The sequence below is a fragment of the Crotalus tigris genome, unplaced genomic scaffold (genome assembly GCF_016545835.1).
Source record: "Crotalus tigris isolate CLP2741 ecotype Arizona unplaced genomic scaffold, ASM1654583v1 scf7180000023635.1308423, whole genome shotgun sequence".
Taxonomy (NCBI): domain Eukaryota; kingdom Metazoa; phylum Chordata; class Lepidosauria; order Squamata; family Viperidae; genus Crotalus; species Crotalus tigris.
The window spans coordinates 750,299-776,068 of NW_024100092.1; the positions used below are offsets into that span (position 1 = coordinate 750,299).

General features: G+C 37.2%; 1 protein-coding gene across 3 annotated transcripts in view; it reads right to left on the bottom strand.

Moving 5' to 3' along the window:
• Positions 1-1,034: 1,034 nt before the first annotated feature.
• PRIM2 (DNA primase subunit 2) overlaps positions 1,035-25,770 on the bottom strand; it is an 87,572-nt gene continuing 62,836 nt past the window's right edge. Inside the window, exons 11-15 of one of the 3 annotated variants that reach the window (XR_005553831.1) lie at positions 14,543-14,669; positions 12,592-12,674; positions 7,927-7,995; positions 6,911-7,042; positions 1,684-1,820 (exon numbers count right to left, since the gene is read on the bottom strand). Coding sequence is in view for 2 of the 3 variants with exons in the window: in XM_039320265.1 (XP_039176199.1) it covers positions 1,596-1,820; positions 7,927-7,995; positions 12,592-12,674; positions 14,543-14,669 (504 nt within the window). In the remaining variant the exon portion in view is untranslated. Of the gene's footprint in view, positions 1,821-6,910; positions 7,144-7,926; positions 7,996-12,591; positions 12,675-14,542; positions 14,670-25,770 lie in introns of those variants that run through there. The other 2 variants (XM_039320265.1, XM_039320267.1) reach the window with 2 other exon arrangements.

Genomic DNA, 25,770 nt, shown 5'->3' on the forward strand with positions numbered 1-25,770 from the left:
AGACTATTTTGGTCTGTCCACTTCACAGATGGCTACTTAGAAACCTAAAGAATATTTGTAGTGATGGTGGTATTGTCTTAATTTATACTCCTTCAGTTTTTGGTTAAATAATTGGAACTATTAAACTCCATAAACCAAAAAGAGAGGGCTTTTTAAAGAAGTTTAAAAAATGATAGAAGCCCACAATTATGAAAGACATACCTGTGTAGCAGCCAATGATTTGGAAGACAAATCTTTATAGCTTCATATTCAATTGAGAATTCACTGCTTTCAAATTCTTAAAATGCCATGAATTGTGAAGAATAGCAAATATATTGCTTTCTACAGCTTCTGAATATGTAGCAAGGGCATAACCATTACAGCATATAGGAGCCTGCACTAATGGCAATTCATTGAAGCATTACCTGAAAAGTAATAGGATTACAACTTATACAGCAATTGAGATAACCTAATTACTGTAAATGCTAGAGCAACTCATTAATGGTTAAAAGTTTACTGCATATGTATACCAGTAGCAAAGATTTTTAAGTTTCTGCACAAAAAAAACCTTCCACTAAGAAAGTTGCATACCTGTGCTCTTACAGCAATCACAGACGTAGCTAATAAAAAATTAATTCCACCAAGTTAATGGAGTTTCCTCCAATGTGTGTGGTTACAAGATTGAACCTGAGGATGCATTTGCTACTTTCCTTCAAGGTAATTTTAATGAGATTTCATTCATTCATTCACTCTTGATTATGTAAAACTAATTTCATTCATTTGATTTGGTACTCTAATGTAAAGTGCCCAATCTGATCAATCTTGACACGGAAACTTTCATTGTAAATATGCAGCCTTTTCAGAGACACAAAATACATGTTAAAAATGTCTGGTTTTCATAATTACACCAGGTTTCCAAAACACCCTTATCTATATTAGTACTTAGCTCTACTTCTAATGTACCCAGTTCATTGATGTTACTGTTTTTTGTCTTCATGTTTCAGTTAGAGAACTTTCTCACATGTAAAGAGAAATCATGGTTGGAATCTTAGAAGTAAATATAAAGCTACTCATTTTTAATTGTACAGGCTTTAATATGTAAATTTAACAACATGCATTTAAAATCTTGTTTCCTTTTGAAACAGGCTTTGCTGCTTGAAATCACAGCAAGAAGATTTTGCATTTTAAGAGGAATTCATAAAGTAATCATGAATTGTTTATGATACAATAGATCTTGCATGAATGACCTAAACTGCATTATAAATACCTGCACTTCTCTATATTTTAAAATCAGTTCTATCAAGAAAAAAGACTTGGGAGTTAAAAGAGAATGAAATAGGGTAACACTGTATGATAGAAAGCCTACAACTCTAGCATTTGCCCATGGAAACAGAAATGTGACTTGAACTATTTTATTGCTCAATCTTGCAACTTATTTTTGTGCTTACAAGAAATGTCTGTTTTTCAAACTATTTTATATCACAAATATACCGTTCTGCACTTTCTATGTAGAAGACAACTCCGCACATTTACAATGTCTTTATACATCATTTACACGGCACCACTTTGTAATATACGAAGATTATAGGAAGCAACCAGAAAAATGATAAAATTGTTTAATCTTCAGCAAAGTAATCCTCAAGTCCCTCCAGTTCCATTTCTTCTGTTGTACTTAAAGAGGGAGCTGTAGGTATATCTGCCCGTGTCCCGCTGCTGGGTTTCACGTGGGAGCTTTCAAGCTGCCTTTCATCTTTTTTTATTTCTTTGGAGCCACCAAGTAGCTGCTGACTTTCTATAAAGTACTGATTGGGATGGCTCAGAGAAAAACCAATTTCTTTGACCTGTATAGAAAAAAAAAAGGGGAGGAGAGCATGTTCAGTTATTATATTTTATAAATATAAAATATATTTTATATATTTTCTTTATCTTCTTTTCCCTGTGACCTCCCCACGAATACTGTTTTTTAAAAAAAGATAGCTAGAATCTAAACATCTACATATATACAGGTAGTATAATAATCTAGGTGAAATTATTTCTTCTATTATTTTTAATAGAATATAAATAATAAATATAATCTTCTATTACAGTGGTTCTCAACCTTTTTAATGCCGTGACCTCCCCCCCAACCGGTCGTAAGTCGAGGACTACTCAACCGGTCGTAAGTCGAGGACTACTCGACTGGTGCAGCACCGTTTGCAGAATGGGACTTTTGATGGGCTCAGCAGGGCAGAGACAGCCTGGACAATTCCTATTGGCTTTTGAAAGCCAATAGAATTAGACTCTATTCAAGGAAAAGGGGGAAAAAATGGTGGACTGCGTTGTTTGGTGACCCCCGTGAAATGGTCGTTCGACCCCAAATGGGGTCCCGACCCACAGGTTGAGAACCACTGTTCTATTATATTTAATTTTTGCCGACCATCTATTTCTGAAAACCATACAGCATGTAAGTTTTCTTTAGAATGCACCTAACATTACACTATCCATTTCAAAGGATAGTTTGGCTAAATACTGTAATTGGATTTAACCATGTCTTTCTACCAGTGGTATGGACATAGTAATAGATCTATTTGGATTTTCCAAAGTAATACTGGGATGCATGTCAGGAAAAAAGGAAGAAAAAGTAAATCTTCTGCATTCATAAACTATGTTTTTCTGGCCTCCTTGAAATAGTGATTTCTTAAAGAGTTACTATTTAAGAGAGACTGTTTATGAGTCAAAGCATATTTTGAGACTTGGTTATCCGTGTTTTATTGCAAATCAGAGCAAAACTAAAGATTAAAATGGCAGACAAACATGCAGGCTGCCTTGTAAAGGGAATTCATTTCTTGTTTTTCTGTTTTTACAGATTATTTGATCAGGTGTACAAGAAACAGCCACAAAGCTAAACTACATTCCCTGGTTGTATATTCAGTTCCTTGTGACTCTTGTTAAGAGATTTGTTTGCTGGTTCTTAATTTACAGTCCTATATGATTTTGAAAAAAATGCCTCCTTTCTCCCTAGAAGAAGCAGCTGAAAAACAAAGTTCCTATAACTGGTAAAAAGGATTTGAAAGGAGCAAATCCCTTGGCTACTAAACAAATTGAAGATTTTGACACTTTTTTCCTGGCATTGCTCTTGGCAACTTTGTAAATTGTTGTATATCGACTTTCCCCCCACTTTGGAACAAACCAAATCCTTTGGATTTATAATTTCCAGCTGATTTTGAATCCAACCTAACAGGCAACCCACCACATGGGTGCACAATTAAATCCAAGATGCCCTCTCTGCTGCCTTTACCCAACTGCCAATCTTTTGCTTCTAGAGAGAAACAAGACACCATAGCTTAGAGAGCCTTCCAAATATGAGTTTGTTACTACCAAATCCTTACAATATTCTTCACCATAAAGAAAACCTTAGATATTTTAAATCAAGGACATTATTTTCAAAAAATAAATGTAGTTATTATATGCTTGTAAACAAGTAATTTTTAAATTAAAGAGAATGGAAAATGAACTAAAAATTATCCCTATAGCAAGGGTGTCAAACTCAATTTCATTGAGGGCCGCATCAGCATTGCAGTTGCCCTCAGGGGGGCAGGGGTGTGTGGCCCAGGTGGGTACAGCCTACTGGGTAGGCGTGGCCAGCTCTACATCGTTCATGTCAAGGGTGCCTGTGGGGGCCTGGGCAGGAGTGGGACAGATCTGAGGGTCTCTGGCAGAAGGGAGTGGGACCGGGCAAGCGCCAAGACATGGTCCATTTCTTCATTCCTCACAAAGGGTAATACCTCCCCAGCATGCACCCAGGAGGCAGGGCTGACACGGCAGGGGCTGGTTCCTTGCTGTTCCCAGATGGCTTTGTGGAGTTAAGACTGAATGTGTTTCAGCATAGATGGCCACCACAAAATTGTACATTGACTCCCGTCCGGCCTGGGCCAGGGCCAAGGCAGCAGGGGCCGTTTCCTCTCTGTTTCCAGGATGGCTTCACGGACCACATGAAACCACTTCGCAGGCCGCACCCGGCCTCCGGGCCTTGTGTTTGACAGGTCTGCCCTATAGGATCAGGCCAAGGTGCATCTTAGTTCAGAATTGTGTTTCTCATAGTGGCCAACCAGATGTCTCTTAATTATTTCTTCAGTTTTTATCTGCCTTTATTTTTGATCAACTTAAGGCAGCATATATACCTAGTGCTCCTGCCTCCTTTCCCTTCTCTACTTGCTCCTTCGAGTTGAAAAAAACTTGATGGCACATAATCAATCACTCAAACATGATTTGATATATCTTGATCATGTCTCCTCTCAATCTCTCATTTTTAAGTGAAAAGTCCCAAAGTCCTAGCCTTTCTTTTATGAAAAAGTGTTCATGTCTTCTGATCATTTAGCTTACTCCTTTTTTTTTTTTTTTTACATTTTTTCCAATTCTAACTTGGCAAACCGGAATTGCCAAGATGCAGATGTACAAGAGCTTTGTATAATGGCATTGCACTTAGTTTCCTTAATCTTTTCTAATAATCCCTAGCATAGACTCTTTTTTTGTGGCAGCTGCTCATTGAACCAATATCTTCAGTGAGAAAGATCTTTATTCCAGTTAGTTAAGCCTGCTCTGACTTCATCAGTGTACATATCATTTACACACTTACTTAAACTGAACCACACCCACTTTCACATTGGGCTGACTATTCACCCAAGAGACCCTTTTGGAGTTTTTCATGCTCATTTTTGATCGTTTCCATTCTGGATAACGTAATGCCACCTGCACACTTGGCCAGCTTGCTTTGTATCCCTAAGTCAAAATCATTTATGGCAGCTTCCCCCAACCTTTTGGACACAGTGGAGAGAGGTTTTTTGGAGGACCGGAAGTGGCGTGGTTTCGTGTGCTGCCTGTAAACTGTGGATGGGGCTTTGCTTGTTTGTGCAGCCCAGTTTCTGGCATGCTGCGGATTGATGCCTGTCCATGGCCCAGGGATTGGGGACCCCTCATTTATAGGACAGACATATGTATATGAGATTTTTAAAAAAATTGCAATCTAAAAAATCTACATATATAGTACATATGTCTGAGTGTGGGGGGATGTTGTAAAAAAAATCTAACTGCAATTATTCTTCTTTTTAGTTGAAATGGTAATTTATGCCCACCAAAAAATGCCTAAAGAATCACTTAAATGAAAACTAATCTTCCACCACTACTTTGGCCACAAAGTTCTGCTGCACAAGGAAATTAAAACCAAACACATTTATTGTCTATACTTGAAAAACAGAGCAACCCCTCTCCCCCAAACCTTCCGATACAGACTGGCACAGCAATAAAAGGGTATTAGATTAAAAGCAGCTTCCTCTATTTTGCACACCTTGTGTCTCATCTTCTAAAACTAAACATTTTTACAGATTCTGTTCAATCTGAACTGTACCCTTCTTGTAAAACCTGGCATTCTTTTGGTGTTATACTATGGGGCTTTTAAAAAAGGCTGAACCCAGGATGTTGGACCTGTGTGATTTTACAGCTTTAATCAAGAAGTTGCAGAATGGCAGGTGATAATGAGGCAAGCTGTTATTACAAAAAGGCCGTATGGAATTATTTCTTATTTATACACTTTCCCAAGCATATTATTTGATCAACCAAGAAACTGAGGTTTGATCCCCAAAAAACTGAAAAGTCAATCAGTCTTTCTTCTTAATAAATCATTATTTTTCATGAAGGAAAATCATTAGAAAGGCAACAGTTAGCACAATGTCAAATGCATTATGCTTGTGAAGCTACATTAAAACTGGCAGTTTCCTTATAATCATGGATATGTGTGTTGCCGAATTTAATGGCAACTGCTCTAATTATTACTGTTTACAACCTAATGGCTCTGACAGCTTACTAACATATTTCAACACACATTATATTTACTAAGAATATTGGCTCAGCCAAATCATTTATGATAGCAAAGCATTTAGAGGCATTCAAGCACAAGAATCCATTAATATGGGTGTAAATGCAGAAATTTATTAGTTAAGGCAAACAAATAATTGAGAGAAGAAAGAAATGGAAACATATCCGTATGTGAGGAAAACAATTATTTGTCTTGACTGGCAATACAGTCATCAGGCATTCAGTCTTCACCTTATGCTCTAGCAGTATTCTTATCTCACAAGACTCCATATTTGAGTCTCTCCTTTCTTCGCCTACTAGAACTAAAAGGCTCTGAGGAAGAGAGAACACCAATTGCTATAGAGCAGCCTTACTCAAGCTTTTTACTTCAGAAGAAAGCTTAAAATAATTTTCAGATCTGAGTCCATCACTGCATAAAAGTTATCTGTTCTCCAACTAGCTTGGCACTATATGTGAAGGTTAAAAAAAGATTTATTTGTAATTATCATTCGTGGAAATACTAACAAGAATGGGGACCAGCAGCTGAGTTGAAATGCATCAAAATACCAACATTTTAAGTGCTAGAATTTTGCAGAATGTAGAAGTTTAAAAAACAACAACACAACGATCTCTTGTGGAACCCTAGGGCTCCATACAACCTCAGTTGGGAAATGAAGCTCAGAGCCAACAATCATGATTAGGTCTCTACTGTAAATACGCCGTTTGAGCTGCAATCCTTCATATGTTGCTCTGGGAGGAAGTCTGACTGAATTCCACAGGAATTACATAGAAACACATTATTTAAAAAATGCATGCATTTCTGCTTTAATATTATTGTTTTAATGTATTCAGCTATTCTGTGATCTCTGAAGGTCGAAAAGCACATTTAGTCAATAGCTGATGACAAAGAACCCATGCTGAAACCCCCCCACTTTCACTACAATACCTACGATGCCATCAGCTTTTTTCACTAATCATATACAGGTAATCCTCAAGGTACGAACCATTTGTCAAATGAATCAGACTAAATTTTACAAATTTTTAAAATCAAATTCATTAATTGAATCAAATGGGTCATTAAATGAGCGAAGATCTGACTTACTGTTTCCTCCATTTTGTTAATTGATTGCTGCCACTGTTAACTGAACAACTGCTTTCCTGCTGGCTGCCCATCAGCTGTTTCCGGTGCTGCCTTGGCTTAGGAACTAAATCACTGCAAGCAGGCTTGCAGTTGCTTTTTTTTTAACAAAAAAAAAAACCACTTGTTGCTAGAAGTGTTTTCAGCTGCCGGGGGATGGGCAGTTGCTTTTTTTAAAAAATGAGTATATTAAAGTACTGTAATACAAATCAAAAGTTGAAATTTGCCTTCTAACATGTTTATTGAATAGAGTGAAAAGCAACATTTAAATATATCAAAGCACTGTAAACCACTACCCAGAGAGTGGTTTTCTATTTTCCGCTGCCATCTTTTACAGCTTCAGAGTATGATGGCAACAAGGTTATATTATGCTCATGATGATTTGCTTTTATTCTGATTTTAAAAAAGGATAAATTATACAAGAGGTACAAAGCATAGCAGTAGCTTTCCACTGGCCTAGAAGACAATTTTATCATTGCCTTGGGTTGAGTACAAAGCTGTGTTTGCTGGCTATATCCTTCATCCAGGGTTCCCTTCCTTGTAAAACATAACAAGGAATATATATATAAAATTCTCAAATGACTAGGAAATTCTGAGAGTTGAAATCCACACCTCCTAAAATTGCTGAAGTTAAGATACTGTAGACTATGATCAGAGATTGGAACTGAGGAACCTGTAGAAGCTGCAGAGATTAGACTTGTTTCAGATTCCAGTCTCTGAGCTTCAAAACACTTATGATCCACACATCTTACACCTTTCTCTAGGAGAAGAAAAGCAGAGAAGCTATAATAGTTTATAATTACCAAACATTAATTATTACATGGAATCAAAGATATCTGCTACTTAATCATTAGCTCAGCATAATAATGGATTATTATATAACAACAATAATAATAATGTCTGTGAACAGACTACTTTCCTAGTTTTTTTCTAGAGGCATTGATGTGATTTCCAAACACAACACTGAAGTATATACTTACATCATGAGTCAGTTCAAAGTATTTTTGACAGGCCAGCTGATAATGCATACCTTTCACCAAGTCCAAAATCTAAAAAAAGAAATTGAACCAATTAATACACACAAACATATTTACCCCAATTCCAGTCTGTAAAGAGAACACATATTTAGAAAGCATGATAGAATTGACATATGTGCTTCTATGCTTCTAAAAAAGTCTCAAACTCAAATCAAAATTTAGAAAAATTGTGGCTATTATATTTAGAATAATTATTTCCAGGATATATATTTCAAAAACATTTTTATTAGTTGCAAATGCATGTTTTTGCATTTGAGAAACTGAAACATATATTACTCAACATATATGAACACTCCTCACCCATAGCTTGTTCATGCATGGGTAAAACAATGGGACTGTGATACCAACTAAGAAACTGTAAAAATTTAGAAAAGAAGTAGCGGAAAACCACGTGTTTCACCTTTTGAAAACCTCAAAGTAAGTTGTTTAGAAGCAGCAGTTCCCTGAACAAGAAAGGAAATTGTCTGTTTTGAACTCCTACTAGAAACATTTTTCTATCTCTTGTAAATACAATTTGCTTTCCAATTCTACCTTGTAATCGTTTCTGTCCAGCAGAAGCACTCATTCTTATCAGCAGAAGGCAATGGTGTTTTAAAATTTAAGTTGCATGTCATTTTTTCCCTCTGCTGATCTATAATTATTCTTTATACGTGCTGCTTATCAGCCATAGAAAACTGCTGTAACTGAGAGATAGCTTCAGTAGAAAGAACATTTTTGAGGAATGCAAATTTCTAACCCTTTTTCTGAGAGGCTGACCTTTTAAAGTCAAGAGTGGCAATAAACTCCAGCACAAATCCCTGCTGTCCTCATTATGGAGACTGCCTTATAGTTACTGACAGACGTACAAATAATATTTGCTGAATATATCAAACCTCACTGCTGCCAAAGAAGTGCTTACTGGGTCTGGTTTGCTGTTACAAGCCAAACTGATTAAATATCTGCCTTTGCTGTCACTTCCTGTTAAGTACAATGTGAAAAACAAGTCAACCAGCCAAAAGAATCTGAAGCTTGGTACAGTCGCTTTGCTTTTGAACTGAAGCAAGTTGGGGGTTTGAAAAACTAGTTATGCATATTGCAAACAGAGCCTCAAACTAGATTGCAACAATAACCAACCAAGAAGATTTAATAATATTGTATCATAGATCTAATATATACGGAAAACTTCCTTGGCTTGCAGTAAAAGATGGACAGTATACTGGCAACGTTCTGAGTGGCCTACGGGCAGTTATATTTGAATCACAGGACCGAAGATATGCAGAACTTCACAGCCTAGTAACGGAATGTTCTGGTGTTTCCTAGAACATTTGATTTTTCTTCTGGAATGTACATGTTGTCTTATTTTCTTCTAGAGTGTGCCAATTTCTTCTAGAGTGTGCCAATTTCTTCTAGATTGTGCCAATTCTGATGGTACTTTGTTTTCTAGAAATGATCATTCCAGATCCTTTAAAGCAGGGGTCCCCAACCCCAGGCCGGGGACCGGCACCGGGCCACAGCATACCAGCAACCAGGCTGCACAAACATCTGTTGGATGCAGGCAGCACACAAAACCATGCCCCCTCTGGTCCACGGAAAAATCTTTCTCCACAGAACCGGTCCCTGGTGCCCAAAAGGTTGGGGTTCTCTGCTTTAAAGCACAAATATTCATATTTTTCTATGTGTATTTTAGCAGGATTTAGAGTTATCTCATCAATCATAAATCTGGTATGGTGCTTATGGTTTAGACTGGGATTCATTCCAATACCCATGATGTTTATTTATTTTTTCACACAAACATGGTTTCATGTTGTGATCTCTAAAATTCTGCTAAAGTCCATATAGAAAATTATGACTACTTCTGCTTTAAAAGGTCCCATTTTGTTAAAATTGCAGCAATGAACCTGGGAATCCTATAAAGTGTGCAGGTATTTATGCTGTAGAGTTAAATGAACTAATCTTGCAATCAAGTGAAAGATTTGGCAAATGACCTGTGAAAACAATATTCCAAGGAGCACTTTCTGGATCACACTTTTATTCAATCACTGTGTGCAGCCACTGTCATATAAAGCTGTTGCATCTCTGTGGGCAAATATAGTTTCCACCTGATAGCTAAGTTAAAAACTTTGCAGACCAATTTTACTTTAATCTCCATATTGCCTTGGCTTCTGAAAGAAATATAATCAGCAGCTGAAGCCAAGAACTCTATATCTTTAACAGCAATATAAAACAGGTTTTGTCAAAAGGTGAGAAAAAATACAGGTAATCCTTGTTTAGTGACCACAATTGGAACAGGCAGCTCAGTATAGCAAAGCAATTGCTAGGTGGAAAATCATTTGAGGCAACAGTGCTTATGATTGTACTTTAGTTTTCCTTTCCCCCCTTTCCTATCCCTGGCACTGGGATAATTAGTAAGGGAATTAATGTTTGCATTTGTATTGTATTTGGAGAGGAAAGGATTACAAGAGAGTAAGCAAGCATACAAAGGGGAATCAAAAGTAACATGCTGGAGCCAGCAACCCTGAGTGTGAAGTGCAAGCTGCTGGTGTGTTCTCCAATGTGTGCCTGCTTACTCTCTTGTAATCCCCTTCTCTCCAATCTACAAGAGGAGAAAAAAAGAAAAAAATTAACCAGGCATAGGACAATGTATACTGACACCGTCTGCATGTATGGATACATTCATGTGGCATTTCATAAGAACACAGATGTATTGATTTTGACCCAAAAAATATTACATACACTTCCACTTGCAAAAGCCCATTACTATCTGTTTCTGAAAATGCTCTGACCTGAAGGGCTGCTTTGGCCAGGCAATGGGTGTGAAGGTGGTATATAAGACAGGAAAGCTTGTTACAGTTTATTGCCCAGTCTTCTCTGGAGCCTATCAATGAAATCAGATGATGGGCTATTCTGCTACGTATAAGCTTAGCATGGTTAACTTCCTTTAGCTTTACAATCCTTGATCTCTTCATTCACTCAAGGTCAGTATGAAGCATTTTTCAAATAAAATAGTTACTTTTATTCCTAAAGTCTCAATATTTCAATAAAGGCTTGCTGCATTTTATCTACTTCTAACCTTCATTTTTATTTGAAAGGTGACTTAAAATGTGATTGAAGTGCAGCAACTGTAACATATTTAGAGACATTTTTGTAGTTCCAGGTCAGTTTCTCACTATCCCAGTGTAACTCGGCTTGTTCTTTACAAAGACATTCATTTCTTTGCCTAGCCAAATCTGCCATCTGCTTTCTCTAGGGATTTTATTTTTAACATCCAACAGTGAAAAATATAGGAATACTCTATTTATATCATTGAGGGATTTCACTTTGTTTTTAAAAATCCTAATTTTTCAGTTGGAAAGAAACCAAACAAAAACAATGCATTTTTACTTTCACATACTCAAGATAATTAGAGGAAATGGCACAACTTCTCTTGCCCGTTATCATAAGAAACTATATTATTCTATACAATAGAAAAGAAGCAACATTTGTTCAACTATTAATAAAAAATAACAATCTAGTATATTCTCTCAATCTTCACCATGTAAGAGCTGCAATTGATGTGATCAAAATAAGACAACAGAAATTAACTTTGTAAATGGAATTATTTAACACCATCCAGGTGGTCCTTAACTTATAGCCATTTGTTCAATGACCATTCATAGTTATGGCAGTGCTGAAAAAGTAGACGTACAACCCGTCTGCAAAATTCCAGCCATCACAGCACCCCTGCAGTCATGTGATCACGATTCAATGTCCAGTTCACTGTTAAAAGTTATAGGGAGTCACAGTCACATGACTATCATTTGCAATCTTCCCTGCTGGCTTCCCCAAGTCAATGGGAAAGCTGGCAGGGAAGGTTGCAAATCACTTCCACTTTTTCTCCCACCTACAGTATGTGTGTATATACAGACATACATGCTTGCTAACTGCTATATTTTAAAAATATTTTTTTTTTAAAGTCCCAAAGATGCTTTTTTTTTTCCACGAGGCAACTGGACTTCCTTTTTTTTCTTTGAAGACGTTTTGCATCTCATCCAAGAAGGTTCTTTAGCTCTGACTGGATGGTGGGGAATGGAAAGATGTATACTCCTTGCAGACAAGCTGATCATTTGCATTCTTTTAGCGAGTTGTTAATGCTACCTGGAGGCTTATCTGTCCTCCGGGTCACCTGAGTGGTGCAAATGTGTGTGGAGCCTTCTTGGAACTGTTGAAAGGACTGTATTGTAAACTGGAGATAGGTGATGTCATCTCCTTCCCTCTCTGTTGAGAGAGAGCTGTTCAATTTTGTTCAGACCAGCGGTCCTCTTTGTCCAAAGCTTAAATTATATCCCACCTTTCCATTAAAATGGGAACGTTAAAAGCATCACCAATATTACTTGATGGCTACTTCTGTGGTTCTTGTCTGCAATATTACAGGTTTTAACAGGGAAGGAAGTATTTGAAGACCACAAGAGAGCCCACTAGGAGTGTTTTCAAAAGCATGCACATATCTATTCAGGTAGGTGAGAACATCATAACAAGTTGTACACTATGATTTAAGAGACAGTGGCATTCATTGTCCATAACTGTGAAATAAAACTGAAAAGATATTTCTGATGCCTTGTTACCAAAATATCAGAAGAATAGATTCTCTACCTGACTGATTCCAGAAGGAGGTATTTTATATGACTGAAGCTTCTGCTTCAGCAGCTCTGGGTCACTGTGGCGAAACGGGCATCCTAACAAAAAGAAAAAGGGTAGAGACATACCCAGAAAATTATTCACAAACTGGCATAGCAAAGCGCCTGAGAATCTAGCAAACAGTGCTTATTTATTATCTACCAAATACAGAAAAATAACTACTCCCGCGTGCAAACTTTTCAACAAGATCTGTTCAGCATGAGTATTTGTGGTTCTTGGCCTATATAACCTGACACAATTCTCAACCAATAGGCTGGCATTGATATTTGAAAGAAGTTCTGGCCAAACTGGAATGTTTCAGGTTAGGAAAGGCTATTCTGAGAGCTCAAAATACATAATTCAGTAGGTTAAGGCTGCAACAGGCATGAAAAATTATACACATAAAACAGTAATTGTACCACCAGAAGAAACTGCAGTAGCTTACAAAATAGGTGGAAAGAAACACCTGTTAGCATAGAGGACTAGCTAACAGTAATTACATTTGGTGTTTCATTTCATTCATTTCACTGGAATTGATGTGAAATTCAAACATTGCAGCTTAAATGATAAATGTATTATAATCAAATTAGATTATTGCTAGTGAAATCTGTAGGCATCATTGGTTATACACAACTTACAAATACAGATGAAATTACCTCATCATACATTTGTATGTGTCTGAATGTACATATATGATTTTTACAAATAACTGAAGAGGGTAAACCTATCCAAGGTGGATACGTTTGCCGCCTTCATATTCTTTCCCTTATTTTCCCCACAACAACCACCCTGTGAGGTGGGTCGGGCTGAGAGGGAGAATGACTGGCCCAAGGTCACCCAGCTGGCTTCCATGGCTAAGGCAGGACTAGAATTCAAAGCCTCCCAGTTTCAAGTCTGTTACCTTAATTGCTAGACCAAAGTGGTTCTCCTTTAATACTTTAAAACTTTAATGCTATTGATTTATGATGGTTGTCTGGAAAGTCCCTACAGTTTTCTTGGCAAGATTTTTCAGAAGTGGTTTACCATTGCTTGCTTCCTAAGGCTGACAAAGAATGACTAGCTGAAGTTCATCTCCATATCCAATGTGGGACTAGAATTTAGGGTTTCCTAGTTTCTAACCTGGTACCTTAAGCACAAACTGGCTCTCTGCCTGTCTAATCCTATAAATACATACCCTAAACAGTATTAGTGATCTTCTAATTCTGCATTCAAACCTGAATGACTCTGAGGAAGAGAGATAAAAATGAGGATGAGACTAGATTATTATTTACCCATTTTATAAAAGAAAAAAAAATACATTTATCAATATATCTTCCTCTTAATCCAATTATCTAGGCACTTTTGTGTAGGAGATCTGTACTCTAGAGTACTGGCCTTAGATGACTGAGAAGAAATAATGGATGAAATAAACAATTCACTGTAATTGGCAAGTGACTTCCCACTGTCAGAGAAAAAGGAGTCTCTTAAAGGAAAAACTAAACATTTGGAAGAAAACCTGATTTTATGTAATTTGTGGAAATGTATTACAGTACTCCCCGTTTCATTCTAGAGACAATGAATCATTAGATTTATAACATCCCATAGATTCTGGAGAGTGTCTGGTTTCTGGGAGAAAAAAAAATCAAATGATTTATAGCTCTTTGACAGTTTGCTGGCAAAGAAAAAGCGCTGAGGCACTTGTTGCTTTGAAACATTGTGGGGATGAAAACAAGCAAAAGAAGAAACGCAGCAAGGCTCAGTGGAGCACAGACTGAATGAACCTTTTTTTGTCTGACCTGGTTCGATAATAAGACAAATTGTCAGAAGAGGAGCAGCACACTCGATTTGATAGCAAAGGCTGCCTTAAGCCACAAATCCAACCTCTGCCACTAATACAGCCAACCAATCCATTGGCTTCTAAAGCTGCCTGTCAGGAAGAAGCACTCACCGTGATAATCCCCTTGGCCTGGGAGATTGGATAGGATAATTTTCATGCAACTGTATGGAGTATAATCCGTTCTCTTGCCTTCTTTTCCATAGTTATGCCGGATGCTGTAAGCATATCCTTTATCAAACTGAAGAGTGAAAACAAACAATAAAAAAGCAGATGGTTTACAACCGAGTGTGCGTAGCGTATGCAATTTTAGTTACCATGAAGGATGAAATATTGATGCTTCATAACTGTTAAAAGTTTTACAAGTAGAAGAATTCAAAAGTACAACAAAATTGAATCTATGTTATCAAGCATTTGGCAGAAAGGGAATTTCACCTGGTTATTTCCGTAGGACTTTGCTTACAAAAAAATAGATTTACAGGGGTTTTTCCCCCTCAATATCTTCTTTAAATGGAGTTATTAAAAAGAATCAAAGGAAACAGAAGGAAACCAATTTAGTTGAAAACAATCTTTCAAACTCTAAAAAAAGAAGCCCTTGTTATGGATAACAAATGGCACATTTTTTTCAATTAGCTCATTTTGTAACTTGGTGATTAAGATACATAGTTCCTACATAATATAAAAAGCTTGTACTTATTACAAACTGTATTCTAGTAGATATTTATTGTTATAATTATGTTTATAGCTTCCCATTCCAAAAGATTCTGAGTGGTTTACAACAACAAAATATGCAATTAAAAAGTTGAAAACACACCCCCGTACTTGGGAAGACAGCCATCTTGTAAGAAACTTCTGGAAACCCAGAAAAGAATATGTTATATTTATGGGATTAATAGATTATATATTTATATTTATAATATATTTATATTTGTGTATATATTATATACATGGGAATACTGTTCCAGAGAGAAGCATTAATGGTAGAGAAGATAAATACCTTGGCCTTCCTGCCTTATTACAAAACAAAGGAGCTCATGACTTTTAAAGACTCACATTTCATTAGGATTTAAACCAGGCGTGTCCTGGACAGACAGTAATGCAGTCCATAAGATCATAAAAATTTATTATGTAATTTATATACATTAACTATATTATATATTTTATATATGCAGCCAAAGACAATTCCTCTTCACTCAGTGTGGACCAGGCAAGCCAAAAGGTTGGACACACCTGGTTTAAACCAACATTATGAAGATTTCAGTCTTACAGTATATTCTGTTTTAGGGTTCCCCAAAAAGCACCTGGTGCAAAAGGCATGCACATTTAAATAAATAAATTTAAAACTAAAATTGTAGAAAAAGTATGTTTCTGGTTGCCACTTCTCCCCACATCCGTATTTCAATCCAGTCAAAATTATTTCCACCATTTTGTCACTATCGGCTGAAAGAAAGTCAAGAAAGTTCTTTATAATGCTACCTATTCAATACCTGGAAAAGAACGTAAATGGAAGATAGGAGCTCTATTCAATTGCATACACACCAAGGAGGAAAGGGACTCCAACCCAAGTCTCAGCAATGGACTATTTCCAAATGGTTCTTTGCACATAGATAGATCTCTAAAGTGTCAATGCACAGAGACTAAAAAGAAAAACAATGAGGTGTGGCAAGGGAATAGTATTAGCACCTTGAATGTATCTTCAATTTAAATATTTTGGAAGCTCGAAACAACTCTGAAAAGTAAAAAAAATTCTCCATATAGAGGCAAGAGAATTTGGACAACCAGGCTACTTCAGGCTGAAAGCAATTAACTTTTACCCTCAATTCTGGAAAGCATGATGGTCTTCAGAGGTTCCATGTCTCTTGTAGCACAAGAGAATATTTACTCAGAAGCACACACACACCCCTTATTTTCCACACGTGTACTTTTAACTACACTTTTGAATACATTTCAGCACAGTAATTTGATTCTTTCTTCATAGAGAATGAGGAACCTTGAGGTGTAGTGGTGTAGCAATGGCCACACTGGTGAAGATTGTCTCGCATCTTATGAGCCAGTGTTAAATAATTCAGAGATTTTCACCAGATTTTAAAGAACAGTCTCCCCCACCCCCCAAAAAAACAAAGAGGTTAACCCAGAGGAGTTCCACAAGAGGAAGAGAGGAGAACTAACAGAAACGTTGTGAGTTCTGAGAGGTTATGTGCTGCGCTGTGAGGGCAAAAAAGACCACTACTGTTGATTATCCAGTGAAGTAAGGGCAGAGAGTCTGAATAGCATGCACTTCTGAACTAGCAGAGACTGAAACAGGGTTCTAGAAAGAAGCCAATAAGGAATGCTAACAGAAGTGAAATCCCCTTAAGAGTGTCTTGCTTTCCAGTTCAGCACCTCAGCCACAGACATTAAACTGGTTCTAAGTATGTAGAAATACAGGATTAAATTACTAAATCTGCAAACACTACTATTAATTTTACTATCATCCTTATATAAAAAATGATATCCTAAATCAAAACACCTATGGCATGTAGTAGGATAACACCTTTAAATAACACCTGTAAATTCAAATTAATAGGCAAGAATTTATTAAATAACTTCCAATACTCAGAGTGGCATGTCGTGATAAGGGCAGCAAAATGTAATTATTTCTCTGCTCTTATTTTATTCTCCAACTGTTGCTCAGCCACCCTATTTAGGATGATTTGCTAGGGAGAGACAAACACAGGATCATCTGCAGGGTTGCTCTGAGAAATATTTTAGCTATTGGCAGATAGTCATTCAGACCTGTTCCGAGTTGGACAGAAGTTAGCGCAAACAGAAGGATCAAGGGAAGACTTTTTCTACAAAGGACATAAAGAAGCATGTTTCTAAGTGGTGAGGAGAAGCAAAAGTTGAAAGGCAATGGTCTACCAACCCCGTAAGAAAAGGATGGGGAAAAGGGAAGAGAGATGAATAAAAGAATGAGAGTAAAGAATCAGAAGACAAGATAGATTAAAATGTCTCAGTAATTGTTTTGCTACCATCTCTTGTAAAACTGGAGAAAGAAAATTTTGGTATTATTTAATTCAGTACTGTTGGAACTATTTAATGAAGGAGCCTAGTGCTACTTTTAGCTAGAAGAGATAAGAATACCTTCTTAAATGAACAGTGCAAAGAAATAGAAGAAAACAACAGAATAGGGAGGACCAGAGATCTCTTCAAGAAAATTGGAGATATGAAGGGAACGTTTCATGCAAAGATGGGCATGATAAAGGACCAAAATGGCAGGGACCTAACAGAGGCAGAAGAGATTAAGAAGAGGTGGCAAAGCTACACAGAAGAACTATACAAGAACGAGCTTAACGTCCCAGATAACCACGATGGGGTGGTCACTGACCTCGAGCCAGACATCCTAGAATGTGAAGTGAAATGGGCCTTAGGAAATCTGAGCAACAACAAAGCTAGTGGAGGTGACAGTATTCCAGCTGAACTATTCAAAATCTTAAAAGACGATGCAGTAAAAGTACTACACTCAATTTGCCAGCAAATCTGGAAAACTCAACAGTGGCCACAGGATTGGAAAAGGTCAGTTTACAGTCCAATTCCAAAAGAAGGCAATGCCAAAGAATGTTCAAACTATCGCACCATTGCACTCATTTCACATGCTAGTAAAATTATACTTAAAATCCTACAAGCTAGACTACGCAGTATGTGGATCGAGAACTACCAGAAGTACAGGCAGGATTTCCAAGAGGCAGAGGAACTAGAGATGAAATTGCCAACATACGCTGGATCATGGAGAAAGCTAGGGAGTTCCACAAAACATCTTCTTCTGCTTCATTGACTATGCTAAAGCCTTTGATTGTGTGGATCACAACAAATTGTGGCAAGTTCTTAAAGAGATGGGAGTACCAGACCATCTTATTTGTCTCTTAAGAAACCTATATGTAGGTCAAGAAGCAACAGTGAGAACTGGACACGGAACCACTGATTGGTTCAAAATTGGGAAAGGAGTTCGGCAAGGCTGTATACTGTCGCCCTGCCTATTTACAGTGGGGCAAAAAAGTATTTAGTCAGCCACCAATTGTGCAAATTCTCCCACTTAAAAAGATGAGAGAGGCCTGTAATTGTCATAATAGGTAGACCTCAACTATGAGAGACAAAATGAGAAAACAAATCCAGACAATCACATTGTCTGATTTGGAAAGAATTTATTTGCAAATTATGGTGGAAAATATGTGGTCAATATCAAAAGTTCATCTCAATACTTTGTTATATATCCTTTGTTGGCAATGACAGAGGTCAAACATTTTCTGTAAGTCTTCACAAGGTTGACACACGCTGTTGCTGGTATGTTGGCCCATTCCTCCATGCAGATCTCCTTTAGAGCAGTGATGTTTTGGGGCTGTCACTGGGCAACATGGACTTTCAACTCCCTCCAAAGGTTTTCTATGGGGTTGAGATCTGGAGACTGGCTAGGCCACTCCAGGACCTTGAAATGCTTCTTACGAAGCCACTCCTTTGTTGCCCGGGCGGTGTGTTTGGGATCATTGTCATGCTGAAAGACCCAGGCACGTTTCATCTTCAATGCCCTTGCTGATGGAAGGAGGTTTGCACTCAAAATCTCATGATACATGGCCCAATTCATTCTTTCCTGTACACGGATCAGTCGTCCTGGTCCCTTTGCAGAGAAACAGCCCCAAAGCATGATGTTGCCACCTCCATGCTTCACAATAGGTATGGTGTTCTTTGGATGCAACTCAGCATTCTCTCTCCTCCAAACACGACGAGTTATGTTTTTACCAAACAGTTCTACTTTGGTTTCATCTGACCATATGACATTCTCCCAATCCTCTTCTGAATCATCCAAATGCTCTCTAGCAAACTTCAGATGGGCACGGACATCTACTGGCTTAAGCAGGGGGACACGTCTGGCACTGCAGGATCTGAGTCCTTGGTGGTGTAGTGTGTCACTGATGGTTGCCTTTGTTACGTTGGTCCCAGCTCTCTGCAGGTCATTCACTAGGTCCCCCCCATGTGGTTCTGGGATTTTTGCTCACCGTTCTTGTGATCATGTTGACCCCATGGGGTGAGATCTTGCGTGGAGCCCTACATCGAGGGAGATTATCAGTGGTCTTGTATGTCTTCCATTTTCTAATTATTGCTCCCACAGTTGATTTCTTCACACCAAGCTGCTTGCCTATTGCAGATTCAATCTTCCCAGCCTGGTGCAGGTCTACAATTTTGTTTCTGGTGTCCTTTGACAGCTCTTTGGTCTTCACCATAGTGGAGTTTGGAGTGTGACTGTTTGAGATTGTGGACAGGTGTCTTTTATACTGATAACAAGTTCAAACAGGTGCCATTAATACAGGTAATGAGTGGAGGACAGAGGAGCCTCTTAAAGAAGAAGTTACAGGTCTGTGAGAGCCAGAAATCTTGCTTGTTTGTAAGGTGACCAAATATTTATTTTCCACCATAATTTGCAAATAAATTCTTTCCAAATCAGACATTGTGATTGTCTGGATTTGTTTTCTCATTTTGTCTCTCATAGTTGAGGTCTACCTATGATGACAATTACAGGCCTCTCTCATCTTTTTAAGTGGGAGAACTTGCACAATTGGTGGCTGACTAAATACTTTTTTGCCCACTGTAACTTATATGCAGAGCACATCATGAGAAAGCCAGGGCTAGATGAATCAAAAGTTGGAATTAAGATTTCTGGGAGAAATATCAACAACCTAAGATATGCAGATGATACCACTCTAATAGCAGAAAGTGAAGAGGAACTAAAGAGCCTCTTGATGTGGGTGAAGAAAGAGAGTGCAAAAGTTGGCTTGAAACTCAACATTAAGAAAACCAAAATCATGGCATCTGGCCCTCTCAATTCCTGGCAAATAGATGAGGAAGAAATGGAGGTAGTGACAGATTTTATTTTCCTGGGCTCCAAGATCACCTCAGATGGGGACTGCAGCCAAGAAATTAAAACATGCTTGCTCCTGGGGAGGAAAGCTATGGCAAATCTAGACAGCATACTAAAAAGCAGAGACATCACCCTGCCAACAAAAGTGCGTATAGTCCAGGCCATGGTTTTCCCAGTTGCAATGTATAGATGTGAAAGTTGGACCATAAGAAAGGCTGAGCGACAAAGAATTGAGGCCTTTGAACTATGGTGCTGGAGAAGACTCCTGCAAGTCCCCTGGAATGCAAGGTGATCAAACGGGTCAGTCCAAGAGGAGATCAACCCTGACTGCTCTTTAGAAGGCCAGATCCTGAAGTTGAAACTCAAATACTTTGGCCACCTAATGAGAAGGAAGGACTCACTGGAGAAGGGCCTAATGCTGGAAAAGATTGAGGGCAATAGAAGAAGGGGACGACAGAGAATTAGGTGGCTGGATTGAGTCACTGAAGCAGTAGGTGTGAACTTAAATGGACTCCGGAAGATGGTAGAGGACAGGAAGACCTGGAGGAACGTTGTCCATGGGGTCACGATGGGTCGGACACAACTTTGCAATTAACAACAACAAAAGTGCTACTAATAAGACTTGAATCAACAAATTTTTACTACAATTACCAAAATCACTAGGTAAGAAGAAAGAATATGCTTCAGCAGCTGTTGAATTAGCAAACTAGAAGTGATTGAAAAGTAGCAAATGTTTACTGAAGAGATTTCAGGTGAATAGATACTACATTTTGAAAGTAACTCTGTTTTGCCTGCTCCAGTAAACTAAAACTATTCTGAAAGTTTGTTTTATAGAGATTGTCCCTTATCAGAAGAGTGTTTCCTGTAATCCCTCTCCAAATTATACACTTAAATCCGAATCTAATGGACTTAATTAGAAATGGAGATTTCTTCTAAGAACAACTTTTTCTACTATGAGAATTGAGAGATCTAATGATGTTCAAGTAGCCAAATGATAAGCTATTATCAACACCTCTGCAAACAAAATTGTAAACTCATTGTCACCTGGTTTTAACTTTCTAAGAAGTTGGACATCTGTTTGGGATCTCATAATTTAAGATTCCTCTAGTGAGTAGAAGAAAAGATAAATTATCTTTTTAAAAAATTAAATTATATTTTAGATTTTTAAGACTAAAAATCATGCCATGTTTGGTAGAACTGGATTTTTGTGTCTATTAAGGACTAATCAATTCAACATTTAAAATATAACTTCTATCACACTTCCTGGTAATTATTCAAAAGAGATATGCCTCTGACTTTCACAAGCTGGAAGAATTCTACATGCACATGGCAGAAATTGTTTCTGATAGAAAGCCTTTTTTTAAAAAAAAATTCCATAGGATGCATTAGAAGACACATTTTGATATAGCATTTATTAAAAATAGACATTACTGAGTTTCATTATTCAAGTTAAGGAAAACTGATGGGTTTTAAATTTTCATACCAGACTCTTTCTTTAACATAATTAGAGTAAAATTGCACAATTATAAGCTTGAAAAACATACATGAATAACATTTCAAAGAAAATATTACTTTAGTCACTGGATAGAAATGAAATTTGGCGCTATAATTTAGAATGCTCACATATTTCACTTCAGGAAATTATGAATAACTTTCAACACATACACAAAGAACAGGGAAATTGTTTTTTTCATCATTAGATACCATTTACTTACTACTGAGTTTTCTGATTGAGTTTTTTCAGAAGAAGCAGTTGATAGAAACTAGACTTATTCTAATTCAGGAAGGGTATTAAAACTTGTCAAATGTTTAAATACTTCTAAGAGTAAATAGTTAAACAATAATTTGCTGTTAGGGAACATTTTTAAAAAGATGGCAGAGAGTTAAATATAGACTACAGAAACAAACTACACAGATGGTGTTACTAAGAAGGGTTTGGATTAAATGACAATGGCTTACATTGCCTTCATAAAGGACTCCTGAGAAGAGAAGGGCTACATCTTATGATAACTAGGAAGTTGTCTGGAAGCTGATACCCAATCTCATCAGAAGAGCGTCACGAGAGGACAAAAGGGCCAAAGGAGCAAAAACTCAGAGGTAAACACGTAACCAAGCATTAAGACCAAGTAATTCAAACATAAAGAGAGAACCTAGAAGCCAAGAATTTCTCAGGAAATTACAATAGAGAAGTCTGTAGGTACTGTCACTCAAAGCCTCAAACACAATGCAGGAAATAAGCAGGGAGAATTAGGGATTCTAAGTCAGGAAGACCAACATAATTTGATAGTCATCTCTGAAATGATAGGATAATATCTGCGATTGGCACATATCACTGGAAAGCTACAACTACCTTAAAGAACAGTCCCACTATAATGGTATGTGGGAATGACCTTGGAAGTCCAGAAAAAGAGTCAGACATGCAGGTTTTTGTTGCTGTAACCTTATAGTAAAGGTAGGATTATTACTCACAGTTTGCGCTTCTTGTATAGACTATCTTGAAGGGCATACAAAAGCCTTCCAAGTCTGGAAGGACCTCTCTCCTCCTTTATTTTTATTTTCCAGCAACCTAGAGAAGTGCCTTTCCAAGATGCTTCCCATATCTATTTTTCTTCTGTGGGCTGAGATACCTTTTGCATGACTGTTGTCTAAGCTACAATTCTTCCTCCTGTCTCCCACAATCATCCCCACATACCATACCATTACAGCAATGGAAGACCAAAAAATTTGCACTATATAAAAAGAAAAATACGTATTTGCACAGAAATACAGGACCAGGGTAGGGAAATCCCCTTGAAAGTGTTTGAATAAGAATAAAAGGAAAGAAACAAAAGTGATATCATCAGGGGAGTTTATTATAGATTGCCTGGGCAGGCAGAAGATACAGAGGAAGCTTTTCTGTGTCAGACAACCAGTCTTTTAAAGAGACACGCAATCCTGATAATGGGGGATTTCAATTATTCTGACATCTGAAGAGAATCCAATTCTGCCAAGTTAACTTCGTTAACTCCAAAAAATTCTTGCTGTCAATTTCAGTTGTCAAAAGTTGGAAGAAATAACAAGTCTGCTATCTGTACCTAATCCTCACCAACAGGGAGCATCTCAAAGAAACGAAACCGACTGACATGGTAGAGGAAGGCGATTGTGTTATCCTTCAATTTATAATACCCATGGAGAAGAAACTGAGAAAAGTCAGATCTGCATATTGCATTTCAAAAGAGCAAATGTTAGTAACTTTCCAGGGAAGATAGGCCAGATTCAATGGATTTAAGTTCTAAAGGAGAAACATGTCTAGGAAGACTAGAAAATCCTACAAAGTGATATAGTACTGTAAGGGCATAACTATAAACAATTCTTATGAGAAGGAAACAGGACTCTGATGCAACCAAAGCGGATACACTTGAAGCTCTCAAAGATGTCAAACACAAACAAAAAAATACATGAATAGTAATTAACAGGAGGACGAAAATAAGTACAAGAAATTAATACAATGCAGTACGTATCTGGAAATTATAGAAATTATATCAGAAAACTCAGAAGGCAATGAAGTTTCTGACTGATACAAAAAATAATAAAAATATTCTATGATTATATGGAAAATGAAGGTCAAAGAGAGCACGGATCCATTGCAAAGACAAAATGGTGAATTGCTAATGGGAATAGAGTTAATGTTATCCTCAAAATGGCATGAAAAAACTAAAGAACAGTGTGTGAAGGAGTATATGGACATAGTTAAATGGTTTTTAAGTATAGAAATGGATAGAGAGATATTATGAACTGTGTTAGTCTAAAGTCTTTTAGCTGTGTTGGTATAAAACTTTCAACTGTTTTCTTTTTCTCATTCTTTTACTTTTATTGGCTTACTACGTTTGCTTCTTTTCTGCTCTCTGCATAACATTGCTTATACTGATAGAGAATAGCTTAATAGTGGCTATATAACAAAATAACATCAGAAATCAACACAACATGCATCCCAAATTTGCATTCATTACTATTTGTTATTAATTTACATTTTTAAAAAATATCATCTATTCATATAGACTCTAGCTGGTTTACAAAATAAAAACATCAACATAAAACCAAAGCAGTCCTAAAGTATAAGTCTGATCTCCCCTTTAAATAACACCAAAACAACTCTAATGGACACCTCATCATCACTGGTTTAATAACCAAATAGCTTCTGAAAAAGAAATGTTCTTTTTCAGCACCTTTCAGAATGTCAAGAGTTAAAAGTTATTTCTAGCAGATAGCTTTCTTTAGAATGAAAATTGACTAGATATTTTAGTAGAACTGTATTGAATATTATCTGGCAGTTTTCCCCAAGTTCATTTAACCATGAGGTGAATGAGTCAATTACTTGCAAAAAAAAGAAGATATTTAAAAAAAAACACACAGATATGATTAACATGTATCTACATTAACTACTGGGCTTAATTAAAAGTACATCACTCTTTTAAATCCACATAATTATATCCCTTTGACAGTCAGATTGGTGTAATGGTTAAGGCGTCAGGCTGGAAACCTGGAGACAAGAAGTTCCAGTCCTACTTCTCATTGATTACCTATAATAACCCTGATCTAAATGCAACATGGAGAGCTAGAATATGGTGTATAGTGATTAAGGCACCAGAGTAGAGAGTGGGAGACTGGAAGTTCTAGTCCTGCCTCGAGCACAAAGCAAGTTGGATAACCTTGGGCCAGTCACTCTCACTTATCCCTAGGAAGGAGACAAGGCCAAAGCACTTCTGGAAAAAAAACCTTGCCCAAAAAACTGCAGGGACTCATTCAGACAGTCTCCAGGAGTCAAGACTAACTCAAAAGCATCCCCCCAAAAAGTATAGCCCAAAGGCATTTTTGTTAATGTATTTTACTTTGGAGCTAAACCAGAAGTCTTTTAAGTGTCAGCTTTCTTCAAGAACATGTGTACATATGTGCATACATTTATGCATACAGTATGCATGTTTGCGTGTATGTGTATATTGAAATTAAAATGGCAGGGTTTTCTATGAATTGTCCTGAAGATCTAAGACTCATTAAAATTTATCAAAGATCCTCAAAAGTAACCTTTTAAAAATCTATCAATCACAGATTAACAGCACTAATAAGGAAAAAAATGACATGCATTTATCTCCGGCAACAGGATTACAAGAATATTCAAAATAATGTTTTTCAATTAGCAATTTGGCTCATAGTTCAGTTAACAGATGCAATGCAGTTCTTTCAAGAACACATGGCAGCCCTTCCTGTTAATTACTGCATTATTATAAGCAGAAGTTTGAAGATACATTTGCAGAAACTATACAGAGAAATCTCATTTAAAGAATCTGGTTTTTTGGGAGGGGGAAATGTGTGGCATTCCCCACTCTATGATCTGGTAAAAACAGAGTTTTCCTACATTGACCGTATCTCCAGAATCCTGATCATAGGATAATGGAAAAATTACACTGGTGACTGA